The sequence below is a fragment of the Mesocricetus auratus genome, unplaced genomic scaffold (assembly GCF_017639785.1).
Source record: "Mesocricetus auratus isolate SY011 unplaced genomic scaffold, BCM_Maur_2.0 Super-Scaffold_100691, whole genome shotgun sequence".
NCBI lineage: Eukaryota > Metazoa > Chordata > Mammalia > Rodentia > Cricetidae > Mesocricetus > Mesocricetus auratus.
The window spans coordinates 45,139,706-45,154,797 of NW_024429267.1; the positions used below are offsets into that span (position 1 = coordinate 45,139,706).

Here is a 15,092-nt window from a genome sequence, read left to right on the forward strand (position 1 = left end):
GGTCCTGCCTAAAGGGAATGAGCTTCTGAACACAGTCTACAGAAACAAGTCTTACCTTCAAGATTTCTCCATCTGCATAAAGTACATACATGGTCACTTCAATATTCTTTTGTACACTCTTTCCCCCTCTTTCAAAATCCCCCTTCTCCAGGGTTAGGTACAAATCATTGCGGATATCACCTGTTGAGGGGGGAAAATGCAATGTGTCCACAAGTCCTGCTTGCATGGAGGATCAGGCTAGCATTTGGATCCTAGGGGCATTCCAAACTTGGTTAATAACAATGGACTTTCCACTAACACCAGTGCAGCAGTATCAGAAGGTTAGTTACATATTTTCTAAGTGCATTCTAAAGGTGTTCACTACAGCTTATTTAGAGAACCTTATCTTGGGTTATTGGTGTTCAGACTGCTCACTCACTCTATCCCCTCCAAGATGGCTGCAGTATAAACCCCTCAAAGAAGGAAGATTTTAGAAATTATTTTAGTCACATCTGTCTTACTACCAGTCCCTTATCTTTCCTTTAAGATATTTTTTTAAGCTCTGGAGAGATTTTTCTTGTCTTTCATAGTTTTCTTTTTACAACTCTCAAAACAATGGAATTTGAATAACGGACATACTAATACTTTCTGGAGGCTTATCAAAATATGTTTATTACCTAGAGAAACACCATTTGGTTTTGGTTAACAAGGATGCTTCCTGGTTTGGTTAGATATTGTAGCAGTGCTATCTTTCTTGTACCAACTGTCTCTCCTCTCTACCATTGAAAATGTCTTAGCATCAACTCTGAATAGGTCTGGCCTATATGCAGAGACTTCTCTTGAGGTCTTCATGATCCTTCTTGTCATTCTTCAGGGTACACCATCCTAGTCTAGAAGTGCAGTCTAACAATCACAATTGTATGGATATACAAAGTTTTCAAAATAACTTGACTCAAATAGAGAAAGCAGTCCATGACACACATTTTTCAGGAGCCTGGAAAACTTTCTCTAATATTGAAAGCATCTTGTTTAGGCTTTCATGAGGGGAAAAAGAACATGTGTTCTAAAGATCACACATGAATAATCCTATTGCATATGTGGGCATGTTTGAAAGTGTCCATTTCTACAGTCTTCTCAAACCTTTCCCTTTGTCTGGATAGTCTGTGCTTTAAAGTCTGGTAAGTTTAGAACCTTAATCTGCTTCCTTTGCTTTGGCCTTCCTCACATACACTAATAGTACTGATATGTACAGCTGTGATGGGGGAAGGCAGACAAAAAAAAAAAGGAAACACAAATTCATCAGTTTGCCACTGTCTGATAACAGGCTGAATGAAATTATTCCTGTATGTATTGAAAGCCCCTAAGGTCTAAAATTCAAACTTGACTGGGAAATTTGCTATTGACTATTGCAATTATAATAGGATGAATCAGAATTGATGACAAGTAACACCTTTAACAACTGAAACTGCCTCTTCTAATAAAAGCCTTTTAGCTGCACATTAGCTTTCCTGTGGAATTTAAGTAATTATTCAGTTTCTAGAATGATTTTTAACATTAAATGAATAAATGAACTAAGATAATTTTAATGTCTATTTTATATGTAAGGCATTTTTGTCTACATACCACATGTCTGCCTGCTGTAAGAGGGGTTAAAGTCCCTGGAACTGGACTTTGAGGTGGTTGTGAACCATCAAGTGGGTGCTGGGAACTGAACCTGGATCCTCTGCAAGAACAGCAAGTGTTCTTGGCCTGAGCTGTCTCTCCAGCCCAATATTAATGTCTAATCTGAAGATTAGATACTTGGTTTACCCTGGTTTTCAGTTTCTGGGAGTTACTTTAGATATAGTCCATGTGCTTTTAAAAGTGAGTATCTGCTGGCTGCTTGAAATAATGTTCTAATGCATACAAATTTTTCATTTCTATGGCTTTATGTGTAGGCCAACAATAAACATACCCTTGAAATGAAATTTTTCAAACTTTTCTTAGCAATAGCAATATTGATTAGTAACATAAAACTGGGTCTTCATCTTGCACATTGTTAATGACAAAATTTTATCTGTGTTGCTTCATTAATGAGCTCATAGTTTTTGAGCAGGATATTTTAAGTTAAAATCCCAATTTTAAAATAAAAGGACTAAGCTAGATATTCCTTCAGATTTTACTCTTTTTGAGAGTGCCTTAGTGATACTGTTCAAAAGATTTAACACAAGTACTACCCTCCAAGGTACAGACTGAAGCTGCTTGACTTCACCATGTCCCTGGTTGCTCCTTATTTAGAGAACAGATCTGCCTAGACCAGAGATAATCTCAGAATGGGTATTAGACTGCCTTATGGGCTGTAATTTTGCAAATTGTCTTTCTTATTTAAAAAATGATACTTCATGAAGGTTAATGTTACTTGAGGTGATGCCAGGTTTTTTGTCAAAAGGTCCCAGTGGTATCACTAAAACCACACTCTTCACTAATTGTCCTAGAATTAGGAGAAAACCCGAAAAGCAAGAGTGAATAGCCTAAGTGCACCTTCTAGGTAGTCTCCCAGGGTTTTCCCATCTTTCAATTGTTCCCCAATCCACATTATATGTTCCCCAAACCCAACAAAGGAATCATGCCTCAAGTTTAAGGCACTGTCTTCAAGAAAAACATAACATTCATTGCCAGGAACTACTTTCCACTGAGGGAAGATAACTTTGTAATGAAGATGAACAAGAGAGGATTTAAGTACTGGTTTTGAAGGTTTATATGTTAGTGCCTGACTGTTAATATTTTAGTGACCCAGATATCATGTTAAAAATGAATTTCTAGCATCTACTTACTGGGATTATAGAGGGTCATGTGTATATATATTTACATAAATATCACTAGGTGATTCTGATATTCTGCCTAGTTTGTATCATGGAGGCTTGCTGAGAAGGCAGTGACAATGTTTGCTCAAGTGTAAAAGCCTGGGAAGCCCTTAGGCAGGCAGTCTGGAGAACTGCTGGGAGGGCATTGCTGAGCATTATCCTGCTAACGGGCTGTCCTAATTTAGGAAGGGAGATGGGCTTCCCTGCCTCTCTTTGTTGGGTACTCTCAGTTTTCTAATGGTGGCAAAGGACTTTATATTTTATATAAAGTCACCCAAGCTTAGTGTTGGGTGCTACACAACAGTGTTTATTTCCTGGAGATGGACTAATTGGGTTCATTCTTGTAAGACTGCATCAGAATAAATTGTCTCCTCTTTCACAGCTCTTATAATAACCAGTGTCAGCTGTTGGTACAGAAGCAGGTCAGGGGACTAGATACTTAACAGATGGCAGAGGTAGAGAAGCTTCCTATACAGATCTGATAGTAGTTAAGGTATTATGTTTTCACAGTCCTTTATTATGTTAAAAATTTTGGGGTAGAAGGATCTAAGTTCAAGACCAACCTGTATTATACAGAGATACTGTCTCAAAAGGCAAAAGCAATTTTGACTGTCAACTAATACAAAAACAGACTTCTGGTTAGATTTGGTTCATGAGATTAGAATGTTTATATACCTTCATATACACACACATATATACATGAGCTTCACACACACATATAGATGCATATATATGAATATATATAAACATACAAATCTTCTACTATACATTAAAAAAAACCAACCAGATTCTTGTGAGCCTACAGAAACAACTGCTGGAAGCAAACCTTTGAACCTGAGACCACATTATCATGATAGGAATTGGCTTGAAATACTTCCTTAGGGTCCTCACAAAAGAAGAGCTCTGAGAAGGTAACAGTGCTGTTCAGTCACCAGAAACCTTAGCAGGTTGGGGAGCACTCTGATAGTCTGGTCCCCAAAAGGTGTATTCTAGTGCCTGAAGAAACACTGCACCATGACACAATTCTTTCTTTTACGAGCAGTCTCCTCTGAGGTCTAATTCAGATACCAGAACATTCAGCTAGTAAATTATCTCTTCTAGATACTCTACCCTTGCTAGGGGTTTTGGATTACATGTATCTGTAGTAATTTGAATATGTCTGGCCCCCATAATCTCATAGAGAGTGGCACTACTAGAAGGTGTGGCTTTGTGGGAGTGGGTATGGCCTTGTTGGAGGAAGTGTGCAAAAGTAGGGGTGGGCTTTGAGGTTCCTATGCTCAGGATACCACCCAGTGTGTTAGTCAAGTTTCTGGTACCTGCCTATCAAGATGTAAAGACTCTCAGCTCCAGCACCATGCTGGCATGATCATAATGAACTGAACCTCTGGAACTGTAATCAAGCACCCCCTCAATTAAATGTTTTCTTTATAAAAGTTGCTGTGGTCGTGGTATCACTTCACAGCAATATAAGACAGTATCATATAATTCTGGCCTATCTGGAATTCCATCCTGATAGAAATGGTCCACACAGATTTGGGTATACAGTTTGGTTTGTCTTATATTCACAACCATTCTACATAGATTATTCATATCACAAAATAAGAGGCTTTGAGCTTAAGCAAATTGGTATAAATACATATCATTTACACTTTGTTCTACACAGGACTAACAAGGGTATCTGTAGAAATACTTTCTTACCCTTGAGTCTATGGAAAACAAAAAACCGACTTTCTCCTAAAAAATGTAGCTGCCTACCTGAGGTGATACCAGGTCTCTTTTGGCAGAAAAAGGAAGACATATCACAGCAGCAGCATTTATCAAAATGTGGAGATGCCATTCTACATGGAGTTTCAAGTACAGGAGTCCAAATTTTATTTCAGAGTAGTTCTTACTTTCTTAAGGTAGGGAAAGAAGAAGAATTTTGGACAGACTGCACTAGATTACCCAGAAATGATGGCATCTTTAGTATGCTTACACTGTCTTCAGTCATACACTTCTGACTTCTATCATTGCAAAGCCATAAATACCCTCTGTTCTAACAGGATGATAGTATAGGAGAAAAGTAATATGGTTATATATAATGAATCCTTTCTTAGGCCAGGAATGTGATGACCTTCCAACAAAAAAATTGTATTAGTCCTTTCAGAATTTTATACAATGTGTTTTGACCATACCCATTTCCTTCTCTACCCATCCAACTTTGTGCCTTCTTTTTTATTTCTACAAATACTTATCAAGTCCAATGTGTGCCACCCATAAATTCTTGGATATGTGGCCTTCAACTGGAACATGATTGATCCAACAGGGACTATATTCTTTAACGAAAAGTGATTTATATCCCATACTTTAGAGATATGGCCAAAGTTACCCTCCCTCCCATAAAGCCCACCAGGTCAAGCATCCCTTGGTCAAGGACTCATTTGATAAAGACTGAATGTGGGAACACATTTGTAGTAAATCATTCTATCACTGGCTTTGTGCAGAGTTTTCCCCCAAAACTCATATTTCTAAGAGCTATCTCTGGTAGAAATCTTTGCCTTTCTGATTCTGTGGTTCAGAATAGTAATCACTCATTTTTGTTTGTCTGTTTTGTTTTCCCGAAACAGGGTTTCTCTGTGTAGCCCTGGATGTTCTGGAACTTACTCTGTAGGTCAGATTACCCTTGAACTCACAGAGATCCGCTTGCCTCTGCCTCCCAAGTGCTAGGATTAAAGACATGTACCACCACCACCTGACCATTTTTTTTATATATAACTGGAGTAAGGCATAAGATCTCATTTAAAAGTCATTTCTCTATCAACACTTCAGACTTAAGATATTTTTAAAACATTGCAGTATGTCCTCAGATCTTAATGAACACCCAAAGACATATATGGTGTTTTAAATTAGGCTGGTAACTTCTCTTTTAGTTCTTGTCAATTACCCAGGAAGGTGAGACTGATGAAGGATTAATAATGCACATGACACCCCACCCCAGTATTGCAACATTCCATGAGACAAATGGTGATGAGAACAAAGCAGGCAATAAGCAGTCAGGACACACAAAATCAAGAACTTACACCCAACTATCTTCATCTCTGCATCAGAAAGAAAGGGGCGAGAATGAAGGGGACAGCACAGAGAAAAACAAGAACAATTAAGACAAACAGGAAAAGAGAAAGAAACATCACTTGTAGGTCAGCGATGAAACATGCACTTTTTAAAAAAATTAAGGCTCAAAGAAATGACAAAAGTGTTTTTACAAGCACAAAGGCAAAAATAAGAGGCTCCATAAGAGGGTTATATCTGCACAACTGTCTTTTAATGTGCAAGTCCAGAGCAACCCAGGGGCAAATACTGTTTACCTTAGATCTGACTCAGCAGCGACAAACCACCCATACTGTCTAAGTCATGGCTTGTTCGCTCCTTTTTTAAGTTTGAATTTAAATTTCATTTATTGTTATTGTGAGCGTGTATGCATATATGATGTGTATATGTGAGTGTGGATTTATGGGAGCCATGATGTAGAGATCAGAGGACAACTTTCAGGAGCCATTTCCATTGTGGGTTCTGGGGGTCAAATTCAGACTTACACAGCAAGCATTTTTACTCACTAAGTCATTTTGCCTGTCCTAAGACATGGTTCTTTCATAATATATTAAATGTGTGTGTGTGAGAGAGAGCACATGTACTCATGTACTTGTATCTATGAAACCCAGGTGAGAGAGTTAGATCCTCTGAAATTGGAGTTACAAGTAGTGAGCCATACAATATGGGTGCTAGGAACTGAACCCACGCTTCCTGAAAGAGCAGTGCAAGCTCTTAACTACTGAGCCATCTCTCAGCCCTAAGACATGGTTCTTAAAGAAGTTCTCAAACTAGCGCCATCATTATCACCTAAGAGTTGGTGAGAAAGCCAAACCAATGGGCTCTAACTCAACTAATCAGAGGTGGGCACAATAATCTGTTTTTCTAAGTCTTGTAAGTAATTCTGATTCATATTAACATCAGAGAACCACTGCCTTAGGGGAAGACTTATTGTAAGTCATAGGTGGATTTTTATATTAAGATAGAAGATCATTTAACTAATTTGAAACTTGGCCCATATCCACTGGAGACAATAAATATCCATAGAAAAGTCAAGACTTTAAAAACAGATTAAAACACTGTACTTGTCACAGAACCACAAAAGAACTCTCTGTATTTCCATTAACCCCAGGACACAGGCTTTCCAGGAAAGACAAGAAGTAAAATAAGATGGTGCAGGTATTGGCACATCACTTAAGTGTGGTGTCTAGAAGAAGGGTATAGTACCTTCTTCAATAGATATTTTAGGCATGTTACAATCTATTGGCTGCCAGTGTTCTTGAGGTATTACTGTGGCTAATTCTGACCCCATGAGTCACAGGGAATTATATTAGCATCTATTTGTTCCCCTGGAATAGTTGTCCTAATCCAGTCTTTCATATCCATCATCTTTTATAGGAAAGAACTAAGGGTGTAATATAGAGTTATTAGCTTTTGTACTGAATAAAAATAATCCTGAAGGAAGGAGAAAATAGAGAAATACTGTGATTAACCAATAAAAGGTTTTATGTGCTCAGTGTAAAAATTGAAGAGATGGCTTAGTTGGTAAAGGGCTTGTTGCACAAGCACAAGAACCTGAGTTCAGATCCTTAGCACCATGTAAAAAGCCAACCATAGTGGTATATGTCTGTAACTCCAGCATTTGAGAGCATGGAGACATAGGTTTCCAAGAGGCTTGAGTGCCAACTAATCTACCCAATTGGTGAGTTCCAGATTCAATGAGAAGCCTTGTCTCAAAAAAAGAAAGAAAAAAAAGATAGTGACAGCAGACACCTGTTGTCAACCTTCGGCTTCTACATATACACATATGAATATAAACACACACACACTCACACACACACACACACACACACACAACCCACCCCCACCACCACATACTTGCACAAACTTGCTAGGTGTGGTGGGACCAACCTGTAATATTATTTGGGAAGTAGAGGCAAAAGGATCAAGAGTTCAAGGTCAATGTCACTCATACTCACATATATAAGAATCCATCTTATCTCAATCAAGTCAATTTAAGTCAATCAAGGCTTAAATTCCCATATCTATTTGTTCTTTTATAACATAACATGGCATTTTGTGTTAGGCATGCCTTTTTATGGGGTTTAAGGACAATGGCTCTCAGAATTCCTGCTGTATCACTGCTGCCTTTTGCTCATTACTAAGGGTCATGAGTAGACCTAGATAGTTTTATTAGGGATCAGCTAGCACACAGGCACTTGTCTTCTGATTACAGCATCCACCTGGCATGTATATAAAGTCTCACAGAAAACAGTGAAAAGAAGTCAGAAAGACCTTTATAGAAATGACATGTTAGCTACCTGTGCCTAGAGTCTGGCTAAACTCCTCTATGCAGCTCTAGCAACATGTTTTGACAGGGATCTATCTGGGCCAGCCTGACAAAAATAGACCTCTCCATATGAATATCTGGGAGTTTCTGCCAAATGCTGGATACTTTTAAAATAAGGATCACAGCTGACGAGTAATTCTCATTTTCCTTTACTATAATTTCTCAGACTTTAGTGTTGATATGCTCACAGCTACTGACATAGTTTCTTTTCTTGTTCTTACTCCATGTGTCCATGTGTCAAGAAGATGAAGCTGCAGCTTCTTGTAAGTTGGCCAGCATTTTGAATCTGAGGAACTGTTATAACCCAGGTTCAATATTCTCTTAGAAGAAGGATGCCCCAACTTCAGAAGGAGGGATAGCTAGACTCTCCAAGGCTTTTCTTCCTACAATTTTTGTTCCCAAAACAGATTAACCACAATATAATATGCATGCATACACACACTCGTGGACACACACACACACACCTGCTTTAGCAGAACATGTAGGTACAGAACTATCACCCTGTCTAAGTATGGTGAAACCGATTCTTGATAATATATTGGAGCACAATATAAAGAGATGAGCTTTAATTTCAGGGATGGCCATTTGAGTTCTTCCTAAGGAGGAGAAAGGATAGAGTATAGGACAGATTGTGTACAAAGAACTGCTTACTTTTAGCTATAACACTCAGTACAGCAAAGGCAGAAAACTCAGAAGAGTAGCACACACATGACCTGATCCCAGGTGTCCAAGACCAGTTTCTTGCCTTGTAGAGAAAATCATCTGACCATGCTTTAGCTTCTCAGAAAACAGAATACTTCCTTAACCTCAGCTTGCCTCATTAATGCCTGACATCACACATTTCCAGCCATTTTTAGTGTAGATAAAAATCCCTTACAAGCCTGTGTGTCAGTGATACAAAGTGAGGGCAAGTACTCGAGCAGAAGGTCTTTTTCCATAGATGAATGTTTTCTTGTAATGTATATTTCTTGCTAATATAATTCATACAAATATATGCATGTGTGGAGGTCAAAGGAAAGTCAGAAGTTATTTCTCAGAAGTTGCCCACCTTGGATCTTTTTGAGACAGGAGTTTTCACTGGCATGGAGCTTTGCCAAGTCTGCTAGGCTGGTTGGCCAGCAAGCCTAAGGAAATCTGCCTGTCTTTGCCTCCTGGTTGAGTGCTGGGATTATACCATATACCACTATACCCAGCTTTTTAAAATGGGTTCTACTGATTGAGCTCAGGTCCTCATGCTTGCAAGGGAAGCACACTATTGACTGAGGTGTCTCCCAGTCATTATGTACACTTTTGACTAAAGTTTATTTCTTTCTAGATTCTTTTAGTTTTAATTCCATGAGCTATTAGAAGTTAATGTCCAAATATTCTATTAAAAACTTAAGAAAAGGAAGAAAGGACTTAAAGGACACATTATTCCACCACAGTTAGCACCTAGACATCTAATTTTGAAAAGGTTATTAGATCAATCTCAGCTTCTGTTCTCTTTTCAAAGCCTTATTGCTGCAAAGCTGAGACTGTTATTTGAGCTTTTCTTTCCCTGATTACAGGGTCCAGACACGGCTGAAGAATGGGATCATGAAAGTACAGGAGCAACTTCTAATGGAACACTCACCTGTACAATAGCCAGATGTAGGCCCTTCATAAGCATGAAGTCTCTTAGCACTTAGCAATAAACATAATTGATCTAGTTGGCCTAAATTTGTCATCCAAAGAGCCTCTTGTGTTCATGAGTAGGAAATAAAAGCAGTGCACAGCAGCTCACTCTGCATACACAGTGTCTACGGGGAGGGAATATAGGTGACAGAAAATAAATCTGGGCAAACAGAGTAGCTGGAAGGCTGCTGGGATTCACTGTGTGGGTCTTCTTTAAGCTCTTTGGGTGTGTACTGGGAAATGTTTCCAACAAGACAATTTAGTGAAGAACCAAGAAGAACTAATAGATGATATATAAAGTAGTCACAATTTAGTCCATCCTGGCCTGGCTCTTCTCAAGCTTTGTATAGGGAATTAAAACTCAACTGAGAGGGTGGGTCCACCTCTCCTAGAATCTACCCAGACGACCAGGTGTTTGCTTGTTCTGAACTCCCTATCCTTCACACCTTCATTATCAAACTACCTGCCATCAATATCTAGCTAGACCTTTCACTTCTAACAATTCTTCCAGCTCTAACAGCCCATTTGGATCTACTTTTCCAGCTCTACTCCAGTCCACCTAATAGAAAACATGAGCCTAGTACTTGCCTCGCAAAACCTTACTTGAGAGGCAATGTATCCATCCCTACTTTCTGTCTTGGATCTCCATTGAGACAACTGCTGAGAAAATAGGCACATATTTTGATAAATTCTTCCCCTTAAGCAGGAAATTCTCGTGAAGAAATCCTCAATTAGGGAATATGATGGAAGAGAAGTTTACAAAACATATCTCTATGAAGAAATTTCACATTGCTTTTCTTATCACCAGAACTCCACAAAGCCCATCTGCTGAACTGTCATGTTTCACTGGGGAACATGGCACAGGGGACTTCTGGCAAAGAACAAATGCTTACAAGACCCAAAGGGCTACTGCTAAAAACTATAGTCAGACACCTGTCTTGGGAGGTAGAGACTTTAATGGCTGTATGGCTCACCTGAATAGCTTACCACCTGCTCAAGCAAGGAGCACTAAACTCCATTCTGCTAATCCATCTCCCTCCCCATCCCCAAGCAGTTCTTACCTGGCATGATGACATCAGGAAATCCCAATTTTCGTGTAATTGCTAATCCTCTATTAAATATCATGGGATTTTCTCTCCGGATCTGTTCCATGTCACCACGAAAAAGCTGTAGGGAAATAATAAGACCTACAAAAACAAAACATTTTTAAAAAAAATTCAGAACATATACATACTAGGAAAGATACCAAGTTTGGTCTCTCTTCCATTTCTCCTGCCACAGGGCTAGGAATAGAACCTAGGGCTACATGTTGGGCAAACACTTTATCACTAACCTACACCATTGCCCTGATAGTTTTCTTAGAAAAACAATCATTAGTGTCAGTCTTTCTTCAAGATGCTGACATTCAATAGGAGTATAAAGAGAACTCATACTAACACTTGTCTTTTTGTTCAAGAAAACAGACCTTATAATGTAACAAATCCTAAAACATTTTGCTCACTGGACTGGAGGTCAAGTTACTTAGCAAAGTGTGTAGAGTTCATTATTAAAAAGATCAAAACGTATGTTAGTCAGTAGATACTAGAAAGGTCTTAAATGACTATATAAAGAACTACTACTAGAAAACTCCTAGTAAGGAAACAAATATGAATAGGAAATTAAACTTTACACAATAGTCAATCAACACCAATCACTGAAGTGTTACATGATTAGCATATACAAATGCAACACAAAATTTTCTAGCCAAAGAAATACATCACCATGGCTGGCACTGGGGGCAGAGTACTTGGTACTTGACTTTCGGATGATGTTCTCATGAATCTGGGTCCATTCACTCTCATTGTTACATCTGTAACAGAAGGACAGGTTTTATGACTCACCAGAATTTAAAACATCTAGTTTGGTGGCTCAATGTGTAGCAATAAGTTTGAAGAGAAAAGGACTTCTCACTCTCCTATAGAAATGAGTATATGCTTTACAATTAGATAAGGTTTTTTTTTACTACTGTTAAATATAGAAGATTAACATTTGGAGAAAGAATAGATATTAAAATAAACCCTTTCATGTACGCATATAACAATGTGCACATTACACACACATATAATTTTGAAACTTTAAAATTAATCCTTGCTAGTATGCACACACATCAACACATATACACACACATGCATACGTGCCTATAACTTTTGGGGGGGTGCTAAGGATGGAACCCCAGGCCTCACGATACTAAACACATTTTCTGCTACTAAGCTATTTTACCAGGTATACATTCTTTTTTTTTTTTTTTTTGAGTGGGAAAGTATCTTCGACTCTGAAGTAGAATGAGTTCTTTCTTTTCTAACTCTACACACACACACACACACACACACACACACACACACAGAGGTTTCTCTCAACAAATACTACTGTGTAGAAACTGCCATGACATTAGATTTTTTTTTTTGTTTTAACCGCATGCGTCTTTAATGAGGTGTATGTAGCAGCTGGGGTGACAATTTACATAGGCATTCAGTAAATGAACATTTTCAAACTTGCCTGATTAGCACTTCATCTTCTCTTCTGTCATAAATGGTTTGTCTGTTCAGTTAATTAATTAATGTTACATCCGACTCTAGATTTCCTTCCCCTTCTCCCAGTCCCTCCCCAATTCCAATCCTCCTCTGCTTCTTTTCAGAAAAGAGTACATCTATGGATAGCAGCAAAACATCAAAGTTACAGGCAAACTAAGCACCTCCCCTGGAATTAAGCCTGGGTGAGGCAACCCATTATAAGGAGTAGAGTCACAAAAGTCAGTAAAGGAGTCAGACAGCACTTGTTCCCACTGTTAGGGGTCCCACAAGAAGACCAAACCACACAACTGTCACATATATGCTGAGGGCCTAGATCAGTTCCATGTAATCTCTGTGAGCTTCTATGAGCCCTGGTGAGTTGAGTCTATGGGATTTTTGTGGTGCCCTTGACCCCATTGGCTCCTATAATCCTTCCTTCCTCTGTTCAGCAGGACTCTCCAAGCTTGGCCTAATGCTTGACTGGGTCTCTGCATCTGTTTCCACCAGTTGCTGTCAGTGCTCCATTCTGATGGCACTTTGTTATCAGATGGTCTAGAGGTCATTGCTTCCTGAAATGCTTCAGGATCATTTTGTATATTTCCCATTCTAGTCCTTGGTTCATCTATTCTTCCACAGATCCCTGATTCCTTTAAATGAAGGATGGTATTCAAAAATAAGATTTGTGCTCCATATGTGATCAATCTTATTGGGATATTGTTGCTTCTGGGTCCCTTCAGCTGACAGAACAAGAAAATATACCTGTATACCAAGCTGTGTATACAGAGATATTTATAAATATGTCTATATGTGACTATCTGCCTCTGTATTAAGATACACAAGTTCATATTGATGTCTCCAACCTTATTTCCATAACTACATGGATCATTCTACCCTATACTTCTTCTTCTTCTTTTTGTTTTTGGTTTTTAGAGACAGATTTTCTCTACAGCTTTGGAGGCTGCCCTGGAACTAGTTCTTGTAGATCAGGCTGGTCTCGAACTTACAGAGATCCACCTGCCTCTGCCTCCCAAGTGCTAGGATTAGAGGCGTGCACCACTACTGCCTGGCTAGCCTATACTTCTTTCGCTGTTCTGAGTTTGGTTTTCTGAGAGGTTCTTAGAATGTATCCTAGGCTGACACACAGCTCAAGATCTTCTCTCCTTATATTCTTGAGGGGTTATAGGGATATACCAACACATCTAGTTCAATGAGTTTTGAAAAAGAAAATGATTTTAAAATAAAAAGGAAGGGAATAAACACCAATAATATATTGAGCATTTTAAGCCTCAGAAATATGAAAACAGACATAAGGAGTAAATACTAGGCAGAAGAAAAAAGACATTGAAAATGAGAGAGCAACAAATTAGGCAGAAAGAAAGAACAAAGAACTCAGGAACAGACTAACACACTGTGATTAAGTATCAAAGACACGGGTCTAGAGAAAAGTGAAACAGAAATGACCAGATTAAAAATAAATAAGTAAAACCCATTTCTATAAATTAGTAACAATAACTCTCCATGGGGACTGATCTTGCCCTAAGGAACATTAATAATATCTGGAGACATATTTCATTGCTGTGGCTTAGGAGCAAAGACTAACTGCATGGGGATGTATTACAAGGCAAGTGACTGGTAATAAATATGCCTACTATGTATTTGAGGATGAGGGTATGAGTGCCATTAAGTACAGGCTAAGGATAAAGAGAAGCTACTCAAATCATTTTATTTAGATGGATGTAGCTTCATCAGCATATTTTATCTAATCACTAGCATATTTTGTAGGAAAAATTTAAATGTGAGCATTTATTAAATAATCAAATGATTCATGATTATAATGAAACATGATTATGTGATACCTAATCAAATTAATATGTAGAATATGATTACTGATGTCGAAAGTTTGTCTTTACTTATAAGATGCATGAAGGAGTTCATCATCCACGTATTGCCATGACAGCCCATTTTATTCATTACAGGGACAACAATAGACAACTGGGTAGCCCTTTAGCCACTGCATGTTCAGAGATTAGAGGGATGGAAAACCTTTGCTTTCCACATGAGTTCTCCAAGCATTCAGGAGCACCAGGGCATATATTCAGGTTCAACAGAGGTCATAACACTCTTCTCACTCACTGCAGCATATTTCATTTATTTCTTCACTACTGTATTATTATCCTCTTGATTTCTGTGTTTCTGATAAATTTTCACTCATATTTCCCTGGTTAGGCTGCCCAAAAAAACTTAAATATTTTGGAAGGCTATTAAGATCTCAATACTTGCATTTTAAAAAGAGTGCCTATGATAGGTGAGTAGCTGCTGTGTTAATTTCTAAAATTAATAAAACAATACGGTAGGTGTTACCATGCACATTTTTGTCAGATAAGGAGAATAAGATAGAACATGAGTCCAAGCATAGGTCTGGCTGGCCACAAAGGCAGACTAGGGAGAGAGCAGAATAGACTTGTAGAGTCCTACTCTCATATTAGGCTTGAAGGTAATTGTCTGCCCAATGTCAGTATTCTTATTTTGTCTTCCACCTTTTAACTGCCAACTATTAAATTTTGGTCAAGGTTTGACTTAATTGCTTTTAACACTGACTAAAAAATTATGTATTTATCTGTGGGGTCTAGTTAATTTTATTTATTTAGTTGA

At 38.3% G+C, this 15,092-nt stretch overlaps 1 protein-coding gene across 5 annotated transcripts in view; it reads right to left on the minus strand.

Moving 5' to 3' along the window:
- Dock3 (dedicator of cytokinesis 3) overlaps window positions 1-15,092 on the minus strand; it is a 307,606-nt gene that overhangs the window by 117,486 nt on the left and 175,028 nt on the right. For all 5 annotated transcript variants that reach the window (XM_040739530.1, XM_040739529.1, XM_040739528.1 and 2 more), the window contains exons 13-15: window positions 11,652-11,740; window positions 10,953-11,078; window positions 56-180 (exon numbers count right to left, since the gene is read on the minus strand). In XM_040739530.1, the coding sequence (XP_040595464.1) occupies window positions 56-180; window positions 10,953-11,078; window positions 11,652-11,740 (340 nt within the window). The remainder of the gene's footprint in view (window positions 1-55; window positions 181-10,952; window positions 11,079-11,651; window positions 11,741-15,092) is intronic.